General features: G+C 47.5%; 1 protein-coding gene across 2 annotated transcripts in view; it reads right to left on the bottom strand.

Moving 5' to 3' along the window:
• Nucleotides 1-25,265, bottom strand: part of macrod2 (mono-ADP ribosylhydrolase 2) — a 490,268-nt gene that overhangs the window by 449,418 nt on the left and 15,585 nt on the right. For both annotated transcript variants that reach the window (XM_080016637.1, XM_080016636.1), the window contains exon 3: nt 21,986-22,099. In XM_080016637.1, coding sequence (XP_079872763.1) covers nt 21,986-22,099 — 114 coding nt within the window. The remainder of the gene's footprint in view (nt 1-21,985; nt 22,100-25,265) is intronic.

Consider the following 25,265-nt stretch of genomic DNA (forward strand, 5'->3'; position numbering starts at 1 on the left):
ATGAAATTCAAAAAATGCCTCTCCCATCAATTACATTTTTAGGAAGGTGCATAGAGGGAAAAAAAAAACAACAAAAAAACAAAAAAAAAAAAATCATCTTTGTCGTTCATCCTGTTTGTCTTCTGGGTAATGAAACCTCTTTGTTACCGAAGCCGGTGTTTTCCCCTCTCTCCCGGCAGCCAACTATTCCAGAAAAACAGATGAGCCCCAGTGACTCCCAAATAAACCTTCTTTGTTTGACCTGCTTACCAATTCCCTTCATGCTTCTGCCTTTGTCCACTTAAAGCAAAGCAGGCATTTCACGGTTATATGCCCCACTAATGACTTTTCGATGGTCAGGGAAAGAAAATAAACCCAGCGAAAGTTCGGACTTAGCCGGCAGCTAAGTGGGTGGGTCTCAGGTCTCTGTCTGCGTGGAGTTGGTATATCCTCCCAGTGTTTGCGTTTCCTGATGCGTTTCCTTATGTTACCTTGTGCCCGTTTTCATCTGGGATAGGCTCCAGTCAAGGCCCTGATTGAGGTTGACAGTGAGAAAAATATTCCACTGGCTCTCGGAGGCCAGAGACATTTTTCAATTCAGCGGCCCTGCCATTAAAGCCACTGAGATGAGTTGTAATTTCGATATAATTTCAACCTCAAATTGTTTTTCTCAAGTGTTTTTCAGCACAACGTGTGTGTTCAATGATGGTTAGAAGGTATAAACTAAAAACTTGTCAGCAAGTTTTTAGTAGTCAGTGGTCATTTACTCGCTAACTTCATCTACTTTTCTGTAATGCTGGTAACTACTTGCTGGACAGTTTGAAGCCCTGTCGTGAGCGCGGTGCTGATTTACCGCGCCCGATATCTCCGTGAAATTCAGATTACTGTTTATCATGACCGCATTATTCTTCACATCGGCCTGTACCGACAAATTGATTTTTTGATGGGGGACAGTCAAGAGGACGATTTCTGAAACACTGGTTTGTGGATTCTACCATACCAGCCAGTTCAAGGCGTCATCAACTGACCCAGGGAGATGCAAATACTACTGTGGGGCCGCCGGGCCAGTGCCTATGCCCAGCACTCGATTGCAAGATTCAAAGCGGCGAACCAGATTCCAAAGAATAAAATTAATTGCAGCTATCTCCAAACAATCACTTTGGGTGCATACTATTGTTCACATTGAGTTAAGATGGTTAACACAATCAGGACATTGTTTATTTCTTGTTTATTTTATTCGTTTTTTTATTTAAATGGTTTAGATATACACTCAAACACATAAGAATTGAGACCTCCGACATGCCAAAAAAAAAACAAACAGGCCATTAAACAACAAATAAAACAGGAAAAAATACCATTCAAAGTCACAAGCATAAGCCGTTGGCATACGGCATATGAGAAGTGCTCTGGTTTTAATTGCCGTCTGAAGTTCTCAAACACCGGAACGTCACTCCCGCTCTCTGATCAATATGTCGTAGTGGATAGTGAAATAAAAGCCTGAACGTTCTCTCAAGCCCATGTTGGCGTCACCATTTGACAGTCGAAGAAAGCCGGCGAAAATTTGCAACAATAAACACCCATAAAGGCCTGACTCATTTCACTGAGAGGCCATTATGGCACCATCCCGAGGAGTGCCTTCATTCTCCCGACAGTTAAGTGAGATTCTCCTCATCTATAAAACATGCAGGTTACGTTGAGAGGTAGCTGTAAACTGCCAGTTTGCTCGTTTAGTAATGTCTGGGGAGTGTAGCTATCAGGTATTCATCGCCCGCCTCCTGGCCTCTCGCTGTGGCCCTGACTGGGAGGAGACAACCTCGCAGTCATACATGAATAAGTGAATGGGTAAAAATCCCCTGTCGCTCCACCACAACTTAAACAAACGGTTTTATTAACACTGCCACGTTTAAAAAAACGAAAAAAAAAAAAAAAAACGGAAAAAAGAGCTGTTATTGCGCGCCGTTTTTGCTTCCCGGGCTTGAGGGTACATAATATGAATATGTCGCGTTTGTCAGAGAGTCTTTGCCGTAGCGCTATAGATTAAGCTGAACAAGCTCGTCGCATGGCTTTGAGTCTGGTTGCGTGGTGATGCCGAGACAAACACCTCCGCTTGTGAAACCCCAATCTCCATTTCTAGCATCCAACGTGGCTAATTGTTAATGAATTCAAACTCCAGTTGTCTTTCATCAGGTTACCTACCTCCTGTAATGTGCCCTTGGGACACGCAGCCAAAGACCCAGAAACTTCCGTAATTGAAAAAGTACGTGGTGTCAAAAACACAACTCTTGCCTTTGTACGATAACAATGCAATCAAGGTTTGAGTGTGGGAAAGAGTATGTTTACCACTAATTGCAAGAGTGCGTTTCAATAATGAAGCCCAGATCCAGAGCCTGACGGCACACAAATACTGTGTGGGCATGTATAAAAGTGGGCACTATCCACAGATTGGTTTTAATGGTTGACGCATATCGAGACACACTTGTGTGCACATCACTCAGTGGAGAAAATAAATAATATAATTTAACTGAAAAAAAAATTCCGCATTAAGATGCTAGGAGGGCCTGGAAGGTTAATCGACTTTTCCTGCGCAGATATAACGTAGGAACAAAACAGGTTGAAGACCCTGGCCTTTCTTCAAGAGAAGCCTGTGTTATACATGTAATACTGTGGCAGTCGAGCAGCATGGACTCATCCCTGGCTACAGGGGGTTACATAGAAAAGCAGCTGAACACTCGTAGCCGGTCTCTAATACCAACCTGGGCTCTAATCTATTTCCCTGCACTTTGAAAAACGTTTTAGGATCGAAGGGTTGTGGGGCAGTGAACGCTAAATTCACACACACACACACACACACACACACACACACACACACACACACACACACACACACACACACACACACACACACACACACACACACACACACACACACACACACACACACACACACACACACACCAAGGAACCATGCATCCGACCAACCAGGCAGCTTTTTATTTTCAAAATAAGCACCAGCTGGTTGCCTTTTATGATGATTAATCTCCCAGCACCTAAGTATTCAAGGCCTCTCCGTCAACTATCACTGTGCAGCAACTCAGAAACAAGGTTTAAAAAATAAATAAGATTAAATAAACTGCGCTCTCTTACGACGGCAGAATAATATGGATCAGACAAGCATAGCAGCAACCACAGACAAGGACAATGCACTTTATCAAAGCCTGCGAAGGAAAGACCAAATAAAATAGTGGGACATGACACCAGGGAGCAGTTTTAGGAAGGAACCCAAAATTTTAAATAGGCTAATAGTATTGATCCCAACCATACTCTGTACTGCAATATTTGATGGACATGGGATAGAGCTATGGCTTCCCCCCCACTAAGGGACCTATTGTAATATCCCTTCGCACCCGTAGAAATACGGAGCGCACTGTGCAACGATAGAATAAGGTTTGCATTAGCGGCACAATAACACCTGTCACCACCAAACCGCTTGAAGGAGTCAGGGAGCAGAAGAAAGGAGGTGAACACGGTCTCACTTTCTATGACTGTATTAATATACCCCGCAGCCACAGCAGCAGATGACTGTAGCTTTATACCTCCGTGCCAAACGAGAACGACTGGGTCCACATGTGACGGCGCTGTGACCTTATCTGACAGACCAACCGGGAATCATGATGGATACCAAATAAGAATTGGAGTGCACTGCGGCGTGCTTCTGATGACACGCCAAATAATTGCCTCCACAATACAGGGGTAATTGAACAGGGGACTCAGGCATTAACACCATCAGTTATAATGTCAATATTGTCAATTTTGTCTGGAGCTTTGATTGAACTAATTCAATAATCCAAAACTGCGCAGAAATAAACAATTCCTACAACCCCCCCCACCCTCCCTCGACTTGTTGACATTGATTACCTCTCCTTGCAGATCGTACGCAGGCTTTCCAGTCAGAGAGTATTATCATTTATTCCATTAATAACCATATTGCAAGACGGGATGAGGTTAATACTCTGCGGGGGGTCGTGGGAACATTCCCATGAGACGGTCCGCTATCTTCGGCGCAGACAATCAAACGGCATAGCATCCGAGCGTCGCTCTGAAAAAGCAAGTGTTGAAAGTCTGAATATGTTGACGTACCACAGCAGACGGTTGTGATTGAGATGCCAGCTGGTGTTTAGAGCGAGAGCCTAAATTTAGTCTCTCATAATGAAGCTCTTAGAGGGAGGCATCACACTTCTAACACTTCCGAACCTGAAACATATACACATGGATTCATTTTTTTCATTTTTTTATATATATTTTTTTAATTGGGGGGGGGGCACGATCCGCCGCGATGCTCGGCATGTTTACACGGCTTGAGAGAGAGCTTCTCTGAACAAATAATTAAGGATGCCATGCTTACTTGCGTGAGCCTAGCATAAACAGGGGGGGAAAGGAAAAAAATTAAAAAAAAAAAAATGGGTGCCAAATTGTCTGAGTATGTGCAAACACAACTTTCATCTCTCCCTGTTGGAACCGGTTTATTTGCTTGTTTATCGCTCATTTCGCGAGGAGAGGAAATCTGCTCCCAGCATGTGAGAATAATAAACGGTGACGTGCCGGGGTCCAAAACGCTTTCCGTGAGAACGTGTTTATTGCGAGGGGAACGCAAACGGGCTTTGAGGTGCCGTGGATCGGCCCGTGGGACAGTCTAAGCTTTGCCATTCGACTCTGACTTTCTTATTCTGGCCACTTCAGGTGTTGTTAAACAGCACGTTGTTGGTTTCTGTCGAGACACGGGTCTCTCAGCGGCCATATACATAGCTCGGTTTAAGGCACTCTCGAGACGCAAAAAAAATAAAATAAAAAATTCCCTCCAAAGCCCCGAAGGATGGTCTGTCGGATAAAAATGACGTTTTGCTTGCTTGATGCGACCGAGCGTCAACGACAGAGCTGAGAGGCGAGATTTAAATTGCGTAATCTGAGGGCGCGCACGCGCGCAGACACCTCCAGCTCTGGGGAAAATAGATTCGCTGCTTACAAGTGGTAAACACAATTTCGTTTGCTACTTAAATGAGATGGAACATCATGTGGGAGAGGCCATCAATAAGAGCTGACCTTCCGCGTCTCCCTCCAACCCCAGCGGCGTCTCCCGACATCGCTGCTCATTTACTTCAGCCGCACGGCCAACTTTAATTGGTCCGCGGCTAATTGAGTTCTGCTCCAAATGGAAACGGCTGCCGATGACAATGGGCTTTGCCGTGTTGGCGTACAAGTGCTGTCGGCTGATGTACAAACGCGCTTGGGGAAGTATTCGGTATTCAAATGAATGAATGTCAGTCAGTCGGGGGGGGGGGGGGGGGGGGGGTAACGTAAAACCGTGGAAAAACAGTCAAAGAAAGTTTAAAAAAATAATTTAAATAGAAAATAAAAACCTTTACATATTTTTTTTATTTCTACCAATGAATTATTTTTATCATTTATCATTATATTTATTCTCTGGGAAAGGAGCAAAGTGTTGAATCCGGTTCCACTTAAAGGTGGAATCAGTCATATTTTCGCGCTATACCAGCATGTATGCAAATTAGGGCTGAACGATTTGGGAAAATAATCAAATTGCAATTTTTAGACCAATATTGCGATTGTGATGAAGTACGCCATTTTCTTTGTCAGTTCCTTATCTTCAGTATTATTCACTAAACACAAGCAATAAATCTTTCTATAGTAGGACCAACACAGCATTGGATACAGTCAACATATAAAGTGCTCTTTCCTGTAGGCCGCGCCTACGTGTTATGACCAAATGACATGAATTGATATGAATAACATATCTTTATTTAACTACTGAATTTGAAAAGGAAAAACCTTCAATCACAGCAGAATATTGACTCATTTATTTAACTTCAAGCCTTGTCATGGTTGGAATCTGAAATGAACATTCTAAAAATATGCAGTGTTTCAGCAGCAATGTGTTATTTTTTTAAGAGAAAGGTTTGAGCCTACGTCCACATTCACGGTGCGCCACTCGGGGACAGCTTTATGATAATTAATAATAATAATAATAATAATTATAATAATAATAATAAATAAAAAAAGGAAGCGGCTCTGCAGGTGTTCCGGGGCCCGAGCAGCGGGTCTGAGAGAGCCACAGAGAGAGTGTCCCCGTTACGCACGGTTTCATTCCAAACATACAACATACAAATACAATTTAACACACGCACAAAGACACTGCTCTGCGCCTGGCGCTGCTTGTTCGCTCAGTGTCACATGTTAAACGTGACTGTAGACTCGTCGCGGCGGAATGTGAGCGCTGCGGTGACAAATGCACCCGCGTGAAAAAGACAAAGCGAGGGCGTTTCGTCAACGGTTACCGCATGGGACCCCCCCACCCCCCTCCCTCCCCCCCGGGGACCGCGGCGGCCGGAGGCGCGGCCGCGTGGAGCCTGATTATCCAGGGAACGGGTAATTAAATCTGCAGAGAGCGCCAAGCAGCCTCCACCTCCTCCTCCACCTCCTCCACCCCCCCCCCCCCCCCCCCCTCCGCCGAGCCTCCCGCCTGTCATAAGTTCTTCATAACCTCGTCTCCTCCCCTCTCCTCCGCTTTCCTGGCGGCTTTCCAAAGCGGACCTATAAATACACAGGCCTACCTGTGCCGTGCGCTCCTATTTGTCTGAGTGGCACAAGTTCTTTTTTTTTGGTTGCTTTCCGCCCCCCCCCTCCTCTCTATTGCGGCGAATTAAATCCCGGCGAATCAATCAATGACGGGAGACAGGCGAACGCTGAGCGGAAGCCATCTTGGTGCTCGTCTCCAAGTGTGGACTGTGAAGACTGAACAAGCGCTTGAGTTTCAGCCACCGCTCTCAAACGGGATATAATTAGCATCACGGTCGTGCGGAAGCACATCCGAGTCACACTGTAACCTAGATATACCCACACGATAGCAACATGGGTATTCCACTGCTCTACAGAAAATACTTTTAAAAAATTTTTTGGGGGGGGGGGGGGCTTTAATATTAAAAACCTTCATTTGATTTAGGTTTCGGAACATCAACGCCATGTGACGCCGTGAGACCGTTTATATACGTTTGTCTCTCGACATATCCGCTGGCTGTCATTGTACCGGCACATTGGAAATGAGAGTGCCGCGTGGGAGGTGATGCAGAGTACTGATAAGAAATACCAGGAAGGGAGTATTTTTAGCCGCAGAGACGCTGCGACTTTTGCGAGTGTGGCTACTGTGGAATCAAAACGGAGAGGTCCGCCGAACGCCCAAAGACAATACAGCGAGCAGCTGCCCAAAACCCGACGGAGCAAAGGGTACACGCGCGGTCGTCTGGGCGATTTGTCTAGGAATGGCAGTTGATACCAAAAGGGCCGCTGATCGGAGGGACTGCCACCCCGCCACGCTTCACTTTACCTTCCAGTCCACGCCACTACGTGCACGCATACTTGGTCACGTACTTCAAATACATCAACGTTTTTTTTTTGTTGTTGTTTTTTTTTATGTTCCGTCACTACAATCACAGTCGCCTGCCTGGGCCTTGTATCGCTCGCCCGGTCAATTCTCCATTCTCTAATATACCGACCGCGGTTAAATAAAGGTTAAATGTGTAAAAGTGAGATAAGCGGAGCAAATCGGATTCGGAACAACGGCTCCCGCTCCTTCTTTTTTGCGTTCTGGACCCGGAGTTACGCAGAGGCCACCAAAAAAAACAACAAAAAAAATAAAAAAAAACCCAATGCCACCCACAGTATTGGGAATTGTGTCCCATCACAAAGGGCTGCCTGCTCTTCTCCTTATCTGGAGCCTTAATCTGCTTTGTGTGTACGTAAGGGGGGGGGGGCAAGATTCTATTAAAGAGATTAAATTGTTGCCATAGCCAACTGCAGCATCAAAGGCCGACAAAATAGCCTCTTACCCGAGAGGGCTCTGCAAAAGTCACTTATTTGTCCATTTCATCATGCTAATGGCGGCGGCCATCATCCCATTACAGCGGCACAGCTGAGTAAGGTTAAACAGATGCAGCTTGTTTAAGGTCACCGCTTTTAAGTCGGGTTTGGCGGCTCACACCGCGTACATCGCAACAAATCATCGGCTTGTCTATAGCCCCTCTATAAAAACTACCCTCTGAACCCCGCTGCATTAACCGGCCCCCAGCTCGCCGCCGCCAACGCCGCACTAGTCAACCATGCGCGGAGCACCCAGCCCCCCACGCCAAACTCTCCACCGTGCCGCTTCCTGCGAAGGGATGGGGAACAACATCCAATCTCTGTTAACTAAAAATGTTCTACGCTCCTGAACTATTTTGGCAAAAAATGCTATAAAGTTTCCAAAAAAGGTTTTGACCCGCAATCCTCAACTCAATTCGGATATTGAAACGATGGAATTGAATTGTTTCAGAATACTTTCTTTTTGTAACCCAGTCCCAACTATTTACCGCGTTTCAATCCTAAACATGTATTCAGCCTCCGTTGACTCGCACGTCAGTTTGCTGACCACAAGTCAAACGCACGGTACGGAGTTGTGACCGGAAAAGATGGGAGCGGGACAGGCGCTTAAGCAAGATTGATGCAATTTTCTTATTTAAAAAAAACAAAACAAAACAAAAAAAAAAAGCATTTAAATGAATTAATATGGTGACTGGGGACCCGATTGTAAGCAGCGGGACGTTACAAAATAATAATACCATCATGCCTGGGAGAATTCTATCTCCCAGACGTTTCTCATAATGCCGACCATTTATCACTGCCAATATAGCCGGGCCTAGTCTCTATTAACGTTCCACTAAACAGAGGCCTTGAGCTGTAATGAATCCACATCCCCTAAGCTCCTACAGTAACCACACAATCACTTGTGTCAACAGAAGGGAAACGCATTTCATCAGGGAGTTTCCAGCTATAGCTTCATTACCATACGCGGGGGGGGGCGGCGGAGCCACCCAGGCCCGGAGAGCCGCCGGTGACCCCCTGCAATCCAGTGTCGAAAATTTCACCGCGGTCACACAATAAAACACAACATTCTTAATTAAAAACGTTATCTTGCGAGACAGTTCATCGGGATGGCGGCGAAACAATTCTCCAAAGCAATGCGCCGTCTTTGGAGGTTTTTTTTTGTTGTTTTTTTGGGGGTTTTTTTTAATCTCTTTCACTGTAATGACGGCGAACGGCTGTGAATGGAGATGCGCGGCAAGTGTAATTAAGTTCTATCTTAACAACTGCATCTTAACATTCGTCGGTTATTCGTGTCTCGGCTGCTGAACGGATGTTTTATTGAATATTATCACACAGATATGTTTTCTCTATGCCTCTGGATATGTGAGGACGCACCGGCAAACGCCGCGCTCCTTAAAGAAGACGGAAGCACGGAAACAATGGCCAACAGGTTGGTCGGAAATGTCCTCCCCGCTTGAGTGTATGCACGCAATTCCCAAAACATTCCCATTCGTCACTCCACATCGCTTGCAAGGCAGTAGCACAAGCACCGGATGTGACTGACGAGGAGGGAAGATTTGTTTAGACACTTCAATTAATTGTGTTAAGTCACGGTGTGCCGCAATGTCATTCGCCCGACAAATTTTAATGGATGTTAAAGATGTGTGAATCTCCGGGACACATTCCCCGCGTCAGGACGGCTGGCTCCACTGCTGGGCGAAAAAGACGCCCATCGAGGGGCACCCCGATGCGCCTCTCCATGCGCCCCCGTCCCCCCCTCCCGCCGCAGTCCTACAGGCCATTATTTGGCTTTTAAGCGGGACTCAACCGGCAAGCCGAGGGACATAAAAAGGATAATGAGCGGTCTTTGCCAGCCCTAACCCTAACCCAGCGCAGAGGTTCGGTTAAAACAATCACTTCATTAGGCCCTTTTAGAAGGATAGTGAAATAAAACAATAAAATAGAAGGATCAAATCGTGTTATTACCCCGGAGAAAGCCCGTCCCGGTCTGCGTCCGTGCTCCCCGGAGGACCAGCCCCCCCCCCCCCGCTAACAGGTTTGTGTGTCCGGGTGCCCTCTGCAACGCCGCGCGGTTCCCGCAGTATCTGACCCGAACCAAAGAAAGGGAGAAAGCCTGTTTCGGAACGACCTGGGAACGGGTTTTACGGTGATTTATTTCTCCTTTTTGAGGGTTTCCACGGACGGGGAGAAGAGCGCCGGACGCGGTTAAAGCAGCGACGCGGGATACCAGTTTACCGGTTCATTCAACTAGCAAGATAAAAGGACAATAATCGCCCCCCAAAAATTCGCCCAAAAAAAGAAAAAAAAACTAACAAACGAAAAAAAAAAAAAAAACCCGCCGACGGACTCCGCCAATCGCCAGTTACAGATATATTCGTCCAATCGCCCAAGCCTCGGTTAAATAGGACAGCAATTTTAAAAGATGCTTGTAACTGAGAACAGCTGGATAAATGCAATTCTGAACCTCGTTGAGAAATGCATATCATACACACGGCTAACTACAAGAACGGCAGATGTGAGCTACGTTTTTGAGAATGTGCCAAAAACTACCAAATGCACCTTCTACAGTTTCAACGGAGTGAAAAGAATAATAAATAGATGGACTGGAACGGCAGGGCGACAACCTCTTACCAGATCAACCGCTGCATTTTACTTCAGGAAGCCAGGCCCTGTAATTGTCGTCAAATTCCCTTCGAAACTACTCCTACCCAAGTCGTTTCTTTTCCTACCCAAATGTGTTCCCTCTTCCCGACTGGAGGAGCTCTCCCTTTTCAAACGCATAAACATGTCCTAAATGAATCAGTGCGATGCTTTGAGGTCTGCTTTTGAAATTAGGAATTAAAAGGTCCACCATTCTTTGAATGTGCCTCCTAATTGGCCAGTTAGGAGAAGATCTTAGCCTGAGAGGAATTATGTATAGGCCGTCTGGAGCTCTTTTTCTGCTGAATTGCTTTGGGCATTACTTTTGTTAAAACTTGACTTGGAACCCCACTTTATTTGAAAAAAAATATATATAATAATAATAAAAAAAATACACACTCAAACTGGCAAGAAAAGGCTCAACTTCGGGGAAACGTAGCCCCTGGTTTTCCAGCTCGGGGAGAAAGTTGCACATGCTCACAAATATTGAATGAACAGCCCCGGGGTTGTATGAAAAAAAAAAAAAAAAAAAAACCCCCCCAGCCGGGCCCTGAATCGAGATGTTATTTTCATTTAAAGCCGACTTCCAAAAACGGAGCCCGAGCGGGAGCGGACGCGCGCACCTCCGTGGGAGCCTCGGAAGAACGGTAGGAACGGAGCCACCGCGCCACCGTGGTGGCCCCGTTCCGTTCCAGCGATCGTTTCAAACCGGAGGGAGAAAAAGGATCAAGCGGCGGCAACGGTGTGATGTGGAGGAGAAATGACGCTCGGCCCAAATCGGCCCCCGACATCCCATACAGTGAGCCACACACACACACACACACACACACACACACACACACACACACACACACACACACACACACACACACACACACACACACACACACACACACACACACACACACACACACACACACACACACACACACACACACACGAGCCTCGGGGAGACGTCGGTGCTTTTCGCTTGCTTTGGCGAGGGGCTCACGTCGCACGCCCCGCCACGGCCTAACTGGCAAAAGACAAGAGGAGGAGGAAGAGGAGGAGGAGGAGGAGGAGGAGCAGGAGGAGGAGGAGGAGGAGGAGGAGAGGGTGGAGGAGAAGAGAGGGGGGGGGGGAGCGGGGTGCGGATGGAGTGAACAGAAGGCGGTGAGAATGAGTTAGTGCTGAGAGAGTGTTGTGAAGGCTGGCGGAGGAGCAGAGCGCAGGACCCGTCACTCGGCTGGAGGAGAGCCAAGAGCCAAGAGCCAAGAGCCAAGAGCCAAGAGCCAAGAGCCAAGAGCCCCTCTCCGTCTGCAACCCCCCAAAAAATAAAATAAAATAATAATAATAATAATAATAATAATTATAATAATAATTATAATAATAAAGTAGGAAACTGCCGTGGACTTCGCTCATTTTTGTTTTTTTCCCTCCATCGGCCTCTTAGTTCCTTCCCTGACGTCCTCCTCTCCGCTCTTGTTCGTGGCACGTTCGTCCTTTTGCTGCCGCTGAGCCCTCGTTCTTCAGGCGTCTCCCTCTCGGTGGCTCCTCCCTCCTCCTCCCTCTCTTTTACCATTTCTCCCTCTGATTATTTTCCTGTTTCTCTCCCCCTCTCTCTTCCCCTGTCTCCCTCTCTCTCTTCTCCTGTCTCCCTCTCTTTTCCCCATCTCTCTCTCTCTCTCCCCCTGTCTCCCTCTCTCTGTCCCCCTGTCTCCCTCTCTCTCTCTCTTCCCCTGTCTCCCTCTCTTTTCCCCCATCTCTTTCTTCCCCTGTCTCCCTCTTTCTTCCCCTCTCCCTCTCTGCTCTCTCTCTCTCTCTCTTCTCCTGTCTCCCTCTCTCTTTTCCCCATCTCTCTCCTTCCTGTCTCCCTATCTTTTCCCCATCTCTCTCCCTCTCTCCCTCCCTCTCTAAACCCCTTTCTCCTTCTTATTCTTTCAGTCTTTTTCTTTCCACACACACACTAATGACGGTCTCTCCCTCCTTCTCACTACATACTAACGCATCAGAGCCTCCGTCCAGCTCGGAAGGCGCGCTCCTCTCCTCCTCCTCTCCTCCTCCTCCGCTCCTCCTCTCCTCCTCCTCCCCTCCTCCTCCCCTCCTCTCCTCCTCCTCCGCTCCTCTCCTCCTCCTCCCCTCTTCCTCTCCTCCTCCTCTCCTCCTCCTCCTCTCCTCCTCTCCTCCTCCTCCCCTCTTCCTCTCCTCCTCCTCTCCTCCTCCTCCTCTCCTCCTCCTCCTCCTCCGCTCCTCCCCTCTTCCTCTCCTCCTCCTCCCCTCCTCCTCTCCTCTTCCTCCCCTCCTCCTCCCCTCCTCCCCTCTTCCTCCCCTCTTCCTCTCCTCCTCCTCTCCTCCTCTCCTCCTCCCCTCCTCCTCCCCTCTTCCTCTCCTCCTCCTCTCCTCCTCCTCTCCTCCTCTCCTCCTCCTCTCCTCCTCTCCTCCTCCCCTCCTCCTCCCCTCTTCCTCTCCTCCTCCTCTCCTCCTCCTCTCCTCTCCTCCTCCTCCCCTCCTCCTCCTCCTCCCCTCTTCCTCTCCTCCTCCTCCCCTCTTCCTCTCCTCCTCCTCCCCTCCTCCTCCTCTCCTCTATCCTCCGACAAAAGCGCCAGCCGCCGCACTCCCTCGCCCCCTGCCGCCGCCCGGGCGTCGCAGCAACGGGGTTTATCCGGGTGAAAAACGCGGGACCGGCGCGGCCGCTCGCCCGGAGCCGCGGGAGGGTCCACGCGTGGAGCCGCAGCGCCCCCTGCAGTCGAGGCGACGTTACTGCGCGTAAAAATTAATGAATTAATTAATTAATTAAAATCTAAAAAATAAAATAAAATTTAAAAAAAATTAAATTAAAAAAAAAAAAAAAAAAAAAAAAAGAGGCCAGAGCTCCGCCCGTGACGTCAGGCCCGTCGGCCCCGCTGTCTGTCCGCCGCACACGCCTGCCCGCCACCCAGACTGCGACGGAGAAATGTTTTCCCGACTTTCAAGAACAATAGCTGCACACTGAAAATGTAAAGCCCCCTGATTTATTTAATTCAATCAAAATAAAAAAAACAAAAGAATGGGATGAACTTCAACCAGACCCCCTAAAATGCGGAGCCCTCAGATCATAAAGAAGGACATCGCAAATACGGCACGTACCGTAAGGGAGCTTGGAATTTTTTTTCCTTTCCTCATGTGCCATCTATTCATCCAGCACCTACTCAGGCTCGGATGAGCGCACGGCTATTATCAGCCTTTAAAAAAAAAAATAATAATAATAACAATAATTTAAAAAAGACGCTCGATTGTAGGCCTACTGTATGCGCAAAGGTCAAAGGGGCGCCGCCGTCTCCGAGAAGCGGCCGCCGCCATCCCACACGGGGGCTTCCGGAACGAGATTACTTCTCGGAAAAAAAAGTAATAGAATGTATTAGCACGTTTATCCGTGACTCATCCAAAAGGAAACATGTTATCTCACCCGTCCCCCATCCCCCGACGCCGCCTGGCCTGGGGGTAAAAATGTATTTAAAAACTCGACCGTCATGACATTTCACTGCATATATGTATGAACGTATGTATATGTATGTGACGAATAACCTCTCGAATCCCCAATCTTCAGTCCGCGATCGCTCTCCGCTTCACGGCCTTCAGGGTGGCGTTATGAAAGAGCCTCGAAACTCGCGAAGGAACAAAGGCGGGGGAAAGAGCGCAACCAACCCATACTCAAGCCGATGGATGGAGGCCCGGAGCCGGTGCAGCGTGAGGCAGGACGCTTCCAAGACAGGCTCCCGTCGGAACGCGGCAGCGGGGGGCGAGGACGAGGCGATGGGGGTCGGGCGGTGCTGGGTTCAGGACCCGGTCTCAGGCGGAGAAGACACTCTTATCAGAACCGCTACAGAAACATCCCTGCGCGCGTGCAAGATGAGAGGGTGAGGGGGCAAACAGACTATGCGGCTGGGACGAAGAGTGTTGTGTGCCCCACCCCCGGGTAAAAAACAAAAAAAAAAAAAAAAAAGCACCCCACTCCAACACTCAATATGGTCATACACCATTAGCACTCCAAGCAACGGGAGACATTTTCCCTAAGTGCCTCGTGGATACACACTGACAGCGTGGATTCCCATGATTACTTTCCATTAGCCACATCTCCTGAAGAACTACTCCTATTTTAGGGGGAACACATGGGAGGACGAGCAGCTGTGTCGGTGCTAGGTAGGTAGGCCACGGGCATTAGATAAACAACCGAGATGTTGAAAATATTTAAAAAAAATGTAATTAAAAAAAAAGAAAAACCCATTTAAAAACAGATGCCTCCAATAAAAGAAACGGCGGAAGCGGAAGGGCGGTTTTTCACAACGCGCACATCGGAGAGACGGCGATGGAGCCGCCGAGTTTCAGCAGCTGGCTTTCTGTAGCCTCCGTGCCGGGTCAACGCCCTCGACCCCCCCCGCGGGGAAGCCGCCGCTTGGCGCTACTGCCTGGACCCCTCTCGAGCCATTTCACCGTTCACCAGAGCAGCGCCTCCTCACAGCCGGCGAGCGGCGGCGACACCGCTCCTCCCCGCCGCCGCCGGTCGCGACTCCGCGCGGGAGGTTGCCGGTCCCCGTCCGCGCCCCCCCCCCCCTTCCGCCCCGCTGGAGGCGTGGGCGCCGACGGGCGGAGCGCTCGCTTGTTCGTAGGCATCCGAGCGTCCCCTCCGACCCCCCCCCCCCCGTCGCCCCGCGGCAGAGGAGCGCAGCACGCCGACACAACGTCTGCCTGGTGCCGGTAACCAGAAGAGGGGAACGAAAGAACAGAGGAAGGGCTCCCCGTGTGGGGCTGGATTTGAGATTTAAACAAGTGTGAAAAGACGGGATGGGAAGGGGGAAAAAAGACCAATTCTAGGGATTTTTTTTTTTTTTGGATGAAATGAAGTAAGGTTTTAAAAAGAGCAGCAGACTTTGAATGCTCCGCGTTTGGAAGGAGATTTCCAGACATATTACATTATTTTAAGAATGCAGTGTTTTGTTGAGCGCTTTTATACCACACTCATTGTTCTGTCTTTGCCCCCTCCTGAGTCTCTGGACGGCGTGGAAGAGTTAAAAATAAAATAAAATAAAATAAAAATGGACAATTTAATTTCTGACTCGTCCAACATATATCAGCGAGGTTTATTATTATATTTTAAAATTTAAAAACGCTCCGAAACGTTGCCGGGCGGGGACGACAGGGTTCCCCGGTTCACGTGGAGCGCCTGCGTCAGCGAGAACCTGCCGGAAGCCACCTGTACGACGGGCCTGCTCACCGCGAACAGCTGTCCGCCACCTTGAGCTGAGCCTGAACAACTACTGTGAGACGTTGCGGTGCACACCATTATGCTAGAAACGGCCAAAGTCTGCCGATATCAACAGATCAGTTGACGACGGCGTGCCCGCTCGTTTCGGTGTGGTTATCTCAGCGCCGCCGCCTGAGTGAGGTTTGGCTGGCGAACCAGGCGTCCTGGAACCTCCGCCGTCGCTCAGGTTACCAGCGTTAGTCAAAGCCTGGGTTGCGGCCTGCAGGCGGGTCTCCCGCCGGACCGGTTGGGTCGCCGATTAAATTTGCCTTCAGTCTTTTCAAAATTTGCCGTCAATCTGCGGTAAACCTTGGAGCCACACGAGGGAGCACACGTAGCCTCTCCACACTCTCTGCCATGGATGATGCTAACATTACGGTCGTGTAAAGTTTGTAGTGATGTTAATATCGGTTAATATTAATATGGGTGTGTAATGTTTTACTGATTATGTCATGAAAGATATTCTAATTATGGGCTGGTTGAGCTATTCGATCTCCAAAATCAGTGTTTACTGCAGAGATGACTGTGGAAAAACTTTTTAGAAATGTTTATTAAGGCACCAGGGATACACAAATCCAAAAGAGTGGGAAATGTCAAATCACCATCAAACCCACCAGCCTGCCAAGACCTTTGAAAAATCACTTGTGAAAAGTTGAACATTATTAAATATATTTTATTCAGAGCTGTCTTTGAACAAGACCTTCCTGGGAAGGGGAGCGGGAGAGAGAAAGAAAGAAAGAAAGAAAGAAAGAAAGAAAGAAAGAAAGAAAGAAAGAAAGAAAGAGAGAGAGAGAGAGAGAGAGAGAGTTAAAATGTCACATCTCCTTTTCATGTGACTTCGCTCCTTTCGCAGGCTAAAATATTAAGAGAGCACTCAGAGAGTCGTCTTCAAATAAATAAGGCAGCGCTGATCTCCATTAAGCCCCGTGACTCAGAGAGTCACGTCATACACTCTGCACATTACACGCCATTATCTTGCATCGCACAGGCTCTGTTCCCGACCAGCCAGGTTTTCAATGGAGGGGAAGAGGCCGAACTCCCACCGCTGGCACTTACCGTACCAATCCCTCAGAGACCGAAAAAAGAAGGAAACATTTTTGAAAAGCTGTCTCTATTTAATACAAATCTATCAGCTCACTCTTAATGCACAGTCCCATTGTTCTGTTTATTTAAAGAATTCTCACGGGAAGCATCTCATTTTATTCTTCTTCCACTCTTTTATTCCTTATTTCGACACAGTGGCATGGGCAGTGATAACGCCACTGAGGAGCGGATATCTCCACCAATGAGCTGATAAAGACTCGTTGTGACGGGAAGTTTATTTGCAGGGAACAATTTAAATTGCACCCATTAAATGACTTCTAAAAAATAAAAAAATAAAATAAAAATAAAAAAAGACTCCCAGCTTTTGGGTCTCACCTCAGCTCACATGTTCATAGGCTTCGCTCAGAATTAGGCTAATTGCTTTTTCCTGGGTGAATTTTTAATTTCATGCTGACTGATACTACTTCACACAAAACATCACAGGAACAACAAAGACGAAGCCCTGCTGCTGGGGAGTCCCTGGCTTCGACTGCAGGATAGGACAGGATATACTGTATCCCATGTCAAAGTGGCTGAACGAGTGTTGAGGTAAAAGTTGTGATTCACGTCCTGGCTGACATTGGTTTTTTTTTTGTTTGTTTTTTTTGCAATGTGTCTGCCAGCTGGTGAATGAACTATCCCCCAAAAATATATAAGCGTCAAACTGCAATGCGCAGTGGTATTCTGCCCTCCGAGGGTCACTGCTCTCATCAAGCCACTGATGGCTGCCGCGCTGATTGGCTCCATACCGCTGAACACCAATAACCGCCCGGGCGCTCCTCTCATCACGGTCGGGCTCTTTATGGTGTTCATTACCGGATTCCATGCGCACCGTCAACGGCCGCCGTGTTTAAGAAAACAATCAAACACGGGGGGACGGGACAGGTTTACAACGGATAATTGTTCAGGAGTCGCGCCCTCTGCATAATCACCGCCGTCGTCCAAGTACCTCACTTCACCGTTTCCATGCCCCCGCGTTGACGAGCGGGTGACGTTGGCGCCAACAGAGAGCAAAACGGTCGACATATAAAGCACGGTGAAAACGACAGAGAGGAACTCTGGGTAAAAATGCAGCTTTGCCTCATCTTTCGGCGAGGGCCAGTAATGACCACGTTAGGATGTCACGTCTGTCCCCCTTCTGTCTCCGATTGTATGAAAACGCCAACGCCACCCCTCAAAATATATATATATTTTTAAAACAGCGGGACCCTGAATGCAGTGCATTTTAAAACCGGTGAGATTGCTCGGTGGCTATTTGCGTGCGAGATTATCCAGCGCAGCATCTTCCCCTGTGGATCGAACGCGGCGCGGCTCATACTATGCTCAGGAGAAAAATCCATCGATTCGGGGAATGACCGCAGAATTGTCTGTCACTCAGACCTGGGAGATCAATAGCCAAGAAGAACCAGCCTTGTCTGCACTCCTCAGGCGGTAAAAAGTGAACTACGCCCAACATAACGCCCAATTCCAAGGCCAGCTCCGGCCAGTTTTCTGTCCTTATCCTCCAACCGGCGATAATCCGGGGAAATGATCGCGACACGAGGCTATCAATTAGCTTCGATAATGGAAAGCTACAGCGAACGTAGCGACCATTCACACAAAGAGGAGAGTCAGCCGAGCCTGAGGGCTTTCTCCTCCAGCCTCAACTGGTGATGACAGAAAGCCGACTCGCTCGAACGATCCGTCGTCGAAAGGCCGCGCGGTCGCCGGGACGCGGAACGGCTCCAGGGGAAGGCGTTCGGGTCGCGACGAGGGAGCCCGTCGGCCTGGATAATCACATCAGCTCTTTCCACCGAGCCACGTTTTAACAGGGGTTTGAAAGAGAGCCATTAGTCAAAAATGCAAAGCAGCGACTGTGAAATCGACGGACGGCGTGGAACAAAAGGCCGCGGCGAAAAGAGACGAGGCCTTAAAGGAGACGGAGGACAAAGCGGGGGCGGTCCGAACCCTGTACGCAGCCCGTTCCACAGTGGACGCAGCGTGAGGGTCGGCCTGCGCAGACGGGCCGGGGGCGGGGGTCCGGTCGCAGACAGCAGGCCGGCCCAACCATCTGTCTGAGCCCACTGGCGTGACCCCCTCCACCCTGACGTATTACGCTGGCCTCCACCCCTGCAGTCATCCCATCGTTACCGTGGAGGCGAAACCATTCCGCCCCCTCCTCCGCTCGCCCAGGTGACGCCGTGTGCACCTCCGTCCAAACAGAATTAGGGAAGAATTAGAAACCCAATGAGCCTAATAATTAAACTGTAATGGGAGCCATAAACCACAGTGACACCCTCTAAAAGCTATAGGCAGCCACCGTAAAAACAGTACGGCACTGGCCTCCAATCACACACCCTTCAATTTCAAATTGGAATTTCCCGTGCAGCTTTTATATGAGAGCCCAGGAGGCTGAGCTTTCACATACCCCAAAGTTTTTTCGATACTGTTTTGATACAGAATTAATTGGGCAGTGTTCACGTGCTAGTACTCCGGATCCTCAAACCCGACGCCACCATAGCGTGACGTAAATGTATGACTTCACCGTCGCACTGATGATACTCCACCCCACCGCGGTAAAGGGTTATGGAACTAACATGAAACATGTTACATACATACATGTTTTGTCGGCCACAACCAAATCAAATCAATAAAAAGATGATACGTCACCACGAGAGCCCTGGCAGAGCCACACGAGACTAAAAGATAGACGTCGCTTATGTGAAAACCACGGAAATGTGAAGTCATGGAAAAGGCTTTACCTGCAGGTAGAGCAACGACTGAGTGGAAAGGGCTGAACACCCCCCCCCCCCCCATTCAAAACCATCATAATTTGATAAATTCTTTAATTTCAAATTTGGAAAAAAAAAAGACATTGGCTCTGAATATGAATCTTTAAAGCAACCCTTTCACACGGTTCAAAGCCATTAAGTGTTGCTTAAAGCTTTACAGGTTGCAGTCCGCTGGCGCCGACCCTACATGGGAAACAGCTTTGGAAAATGGAAAATACGGTAATAATTGCTGTGGGATAGAAATGAAATTAAAAAATGTAAAAAAGGGGAGGGGGGCAGAAAATGAAAGACACGGCTCACAAAATATCTGAGGATCTTATCTTCCCATTTGGCCGAGGGCGGGTACGGTTTGTTTTCTCCCTAATTATTTACATCAAAGGAAACGGTGGTACTCACTAATTCTTGGACGGGTGCCACTTGGGGCAGAGGATGTCACACAATGGTCCAGCCTGATGAAACAGGCTGTAAATGTTCCACTCAGAACCGCGTCATTTCTCCCGATCCGCAAGTTAGGGCCGGGCGTTGGGAAGGACCCCACAATGCGATTTTGCTACGAAGGGTGACTTTTCGATTCGATATCGATTCCACCGACAGTAATGTTGAAGAGACGGCTCACCACAAGGGTCTACATTGACGTTATAATACATCATGAGACACGCGGCCAGCTTTTCAGCGTTCCAACTTCCACCCGACTGGTGGTATCAGGTGGGATTTCCCTTTCAACCCGGCCTCACTACCAGTGACTACAAACAGCTGGATTTCACGTTGGATCCGAGTGAGTGCGTGTGGCCATGCACCGTACATTCACAACGCTCAGGATTGCCGTCAACGACGCCGATTAAAACGGCCAGATAGTCCAGCCCCGTTTTCTTATCGCGGAAACCACCTGTTCAAAGGCAGTCGCTCCAACAGGAAAAAATAGTTGCCAAGTGTTGAAGGGGGGGGGGGGGGGGGGGGGGTCGTTGTGGAACTCAGGAGTCAGCGACTCCTTCGACCTCCCTGGAACACCCCCCTCCCTCCACTGTCAGTGTGCTAAACAGAATGGATTGGCCGCCGGCCAGCACGTAGCTCAATCACAGCATAGGATCAGTCAGCATCCCATGTACAGGAAGACCGCAATAACAGGTATAATGCAAGTGCCTGTTTTACACAAACCCTAAGGCGCTGTGTTCTCCCACAGTCCCCCGACAGAACAAAACCAAGCGAAAGGCAGTTTGTTCCTAACAAAAGGACCAGTTCACCGTGCCCACATCAATCAGCCTGATGGGTAAAATTTGAATATTGACTGAAAAGCATGAGGATGGTATGTGGCTGAGTGATTAAGCAGAGCTTTGTTATCTATGAGTAACGCCTGGGACGGAGGCTTAATTGTGCACCCGTCTGCGTGCCAACACAGGGATATGTGGTCACCATGGTTCAGAATAAGTACGCTGAAATATCAAGGTTGTTTTTGGACAGTGAAACATCGCCGTGTTAACGTTGTAATTAAAGGCCTCTGTGTGACACAACATCATCATCAGCATCATCGTAGTCAGGCTGCATTTCACTTCTAACAAATATTACTTTTGACTTACAGCTCACACAAATAAGTTCATTTCATACAACATTTTTCACGCACGAGTCCAGAAAAATGCCTGGAAACAATATTGTAATATTATTTTTTTTGTGGACAATTTTATAATATTTCTCTAGATTAGAGTATACTTTTATTCAATTATTTTTTCGTGTTTTATTTTTAATTTTTTTTGCAGTGCATGAATTCCAGAGGAGCAAAACAACCAGATAAGTGCAGGGAAGAAAAAAAATAAAAAATAAAAAAATTAAAAAAAAAAACTCAGTCACACAAATCTTTTTGTATCACTCCACTTAAGCACCTTCCTTTCAGGCGCCGCCACCGCTCTGTTTCTTTGTTTCGAAAACACCCACCCACACTTGGCGGGGCCGCCGAATCGTTCGGTCAGAGCGAGAGGAGGTCAGAACAAGGGGGTCACGTTAAAGCCACCAAACCACAGAAGCCATCAGGGGCCGACACCTTCTGCATTACACCACTAGAGGGGGGCCAAGGACAACTTACGGCCCTGCCATCACTTCCAAGGGTGCGAGACACACAGAGCTGTGGGAGCTACGAGCCTCATCGATAAGAGGCCACGACACCCAGGATGTGGTACGTTGCCGGAAAATATAGAGATGAGCTCCAAGAGTCAATTCGCCCCCGGCCTCGATGTGACCGGCGGCGGCAGGACGAGGAGCCGACCGCCGTCGGCGCAGACCGGCCCTCAACCCTGTGGCCTTAAAGCGTGTAGAAGAGCCGCGTCCTTACCGGCGTTGACGATGGCGTCCACTTCCAAGACGGTGATGTCCCCCTTGTAGAGAGAGACCTTGTCGCTGGTTGTCCCGCTGCCCGTCCGCTCCTTTCCTTCCGCTTTCTCGTTGCCTGAAAGACAAGGACGGGGCACCATGTTTAAGGACATTCAGCAGTCGGGAGACGATGATATCGCCCGAAGTCTGGCAATAAATATAATCTCACAACTCAGTTTTGGTCCAGAGATCCATTCAACATCGATTAAATTGGATTTTGATGGGCTGGCTCCCAATTTTTCAGTATGACATCATACATTTAAATGTATTCATTTAGCAGACGTTGTTGTCCAAACCGACTTGCAAGAGGCGAGAAACAATCTGAGCACACATCGAACAGTGGAGCAACCTCCAGTTTAAGTGCCTGAGCACCTGTTTCTAAATTCAACCGGATACAAGTGCAACGTAGATGAAACGACTCAGAATACAAGTTGTGTAATTGGTAAAAAAATAATCATAATTTGTAAGTGTTTTTTGTTTGTTTGTTTGTTTGTTTGTACTCATATGTTGTTGGTGCATTATATCAATATAACAACATTAAGCTTGTCAACAGCGTCATCAACTCATGTGTTATGTCAATACAACAATTTAAAAGCGAGTCAACAACAAAAACAAACAAAAACAGGGGTAGTTAGTCATAGCTAAGACAGGATCAGCTATTTGGTTGTTCCGGGAAGAGCAGGGTCTTCAGGTTTTTCTTGAAGGTTGTGAGTGTCTCCGCGGAGCATAACAAACGCACAAACAAATTCAGTCGAGATATTTCAATTCATTGTCCATCAGTTTCTAGAATCGCATTCAAACAATCGATATTACAATTCCCAAATACATTTTTTACAGTATTACAATACAATATTTCAAGATCAAACCGTTTTGAGGACTTATTTTTCATTTTTTTGTTTTACATCCTTATACTATAATTAGTAAACGGAATATGTTTAAACTACAACTAGTGTAGAACACCGCAGCACGGTATCTTCAAACATTTTAGGAGGGATTTTCGTCATGTAGAAGTCAAGCTTTTAACACCTGAGAATCTATTCACAGCCTGACACCCAGATTCTCCGCGCAGTACCCCAGTCAAATTTGGAAAACTTGGGGCGGCTTTCCTGTCGCCCGTAAAGGCTCTCTAGCTCCGGAATGTCCTTCCTCAGTCAATCAGGCTAGCATCCTCAATTACAATGATTAAATCTCTTTTTCTTTGTTTCTTGTCATTCTACAAATCACTCGTTTGTCATATTTCAGGCCGTGATTTTTTTCCTGCTCCGCTTCTGAAAAGTAAGCACAGCCAAGTCTGGGTAAAAAGGCACTCATTCAATTCCATTTTTGAAACCAATGTAGATTAGGAAATCTAAAATGTCAGTGCATCAGGGTGCTATGCTCCCTCTCCATAACATGAGATGGATTACTTTAAGATTCAGGCACAGGCAAAGTCACGTACAGTAGTAGAACAGATGATATTGAAACAGAAGGGTACAAGTACAAAAAGACAAATGCCAAGTGTGACAATGGCTTTCCCTGGAAGGACACATGATGAGCTGCCTAAGTGCCCACATGAGCTCAAACACAACGTAGTCAAAGACGATTGTTTGTTTGACGACATTTCACTGGGTAGTGGGTCCAAATTGAAACCCAAATGCATCTGTGAACTTCCGGGGTGGTTTTGATGTGACTACAATGATGAGACAATGCCTCGGTTGACAGGCTGCCCTCTCTGGTTCACTGCTCAGGCTCGACGTGGTTTCATGAATGTGTATTCCTCTCTCGTATAGTAAGCGAACTCCATGTTCCAGATCAAGTTAAGGGTAACATTACATCTGCCGGGCTCTGCTAAACAACGCATCACGCAGCTTTCTTCCATCTAACGCGACCTTTATAGGATTTCCTTTGCACTGTTCAGTGTGACGTGATTCATCACAACACGTGTGAAAAGCTTTCAAAACAGCTTATGTTCTCTGGTACGGTTCACATACCTTTGACCGATTCTCCTGCCTTCACATCAGTCAGGGTTGTTAGGTTTTTTATTGCCATTTTTCGGTTTCTGATAATGTACCATCTCCTGTTCTTCGTCTAAGACGAATGATAAGACAAGGAAATGTATTTTCATTTAGATTTGTCCTTACATGACTCATGTCTTGCCTAACTCTTATTTTCAGCAGATTTCCATGGAAATCAAATCAGCCACTGCCGGTACTTGCGTCCTGATTAGTCAAGTCTATAATTGCTGCAACCAGATTTCCTTCCCTTCAATGGATGTTTTCTGTTTTTGGAGGTTAGATTTCATACGGGCAATTTGTCCAAAGTATAGAGGCTTACACTGCCATATTATTTTCCTTGAGGATCTTAATCACTTTAATACATATCATCCAAGTCACCCAAGCATGGTCTTGGTGTAAGTAGATTTAGAGGCCTTGCTTCCTGACGTAATTTATTTTGCCCAAAATCAGGTTCGATATGATATTTTTGTTGCTTCCAGGAAACAAAGGGATATTTGAATTGAATGCGACACTAAGATATCTTTTGACACATGTAGCATTCACGATGGAAGCCGATCAACTCGATGTATTTATTCTGGGAAAGTGACCAGAGCATTAAGGTGGTAACATAAGATTGACGTGATAGAAGACAAACCTCGCTGATGTTGCAGATTTTCAAACAGCAAATTTCAGAACACACCTAATCCAGTTACATTTCATTTGTTTTCATTAGATCATGCAAAATTCTAGTTATATTCCCTCAACTTTGATTGTCTTTTATGGCCGGCTTACCAGTTTGTCATGCATGCAAAAAATAAAAATGGGAAAACAAATTTAAGTACCCTGATTCGTCTTATTTGCAATTTTGTCATCATCAGAAATCCGGAAATTATGTGTAATTTCCAATGTTAAAAGAAAATGAATACCCATTTTTAGAAGATGGGAAGAGGAAGAAAAACAAGCCCATTCCAATGAAGATGCATCGGCATCAACATCAGCAGATAAAAGGAATCGGGAGCCTACTCCTTCAAAGACACTGAGGGCTCTGAAAAAGGGCCAGCCACCAGGTGCGTTGACACCGCCAGATGAAGGCTTGGACAAGGGAATGCTGGGATTACGTTCCTGCTCGGGGAGCTGATCGCCCCGGGAACACTGAAATAGGGAGACAGCCTCAAGGGGGGCAGTAGCTCAGGGGGTAGCATGCTTAAGTGTCCTTGAGCAAGACACTTAACCTCCCAACTGCTCCCTGGGCGCTGCCAGGTGGGTGGT

This window comes from Zeus faber (assembly GCF_960531495.2).
Source record: "Zeus faber genome assembly, chromosome: 16".
Classification (NCBI taxonomy): Eukaryota; Metazoa; Chordata; class Actinopteri; order Zeiformes; family Zeidae; genus Zeus; species Zeus faber.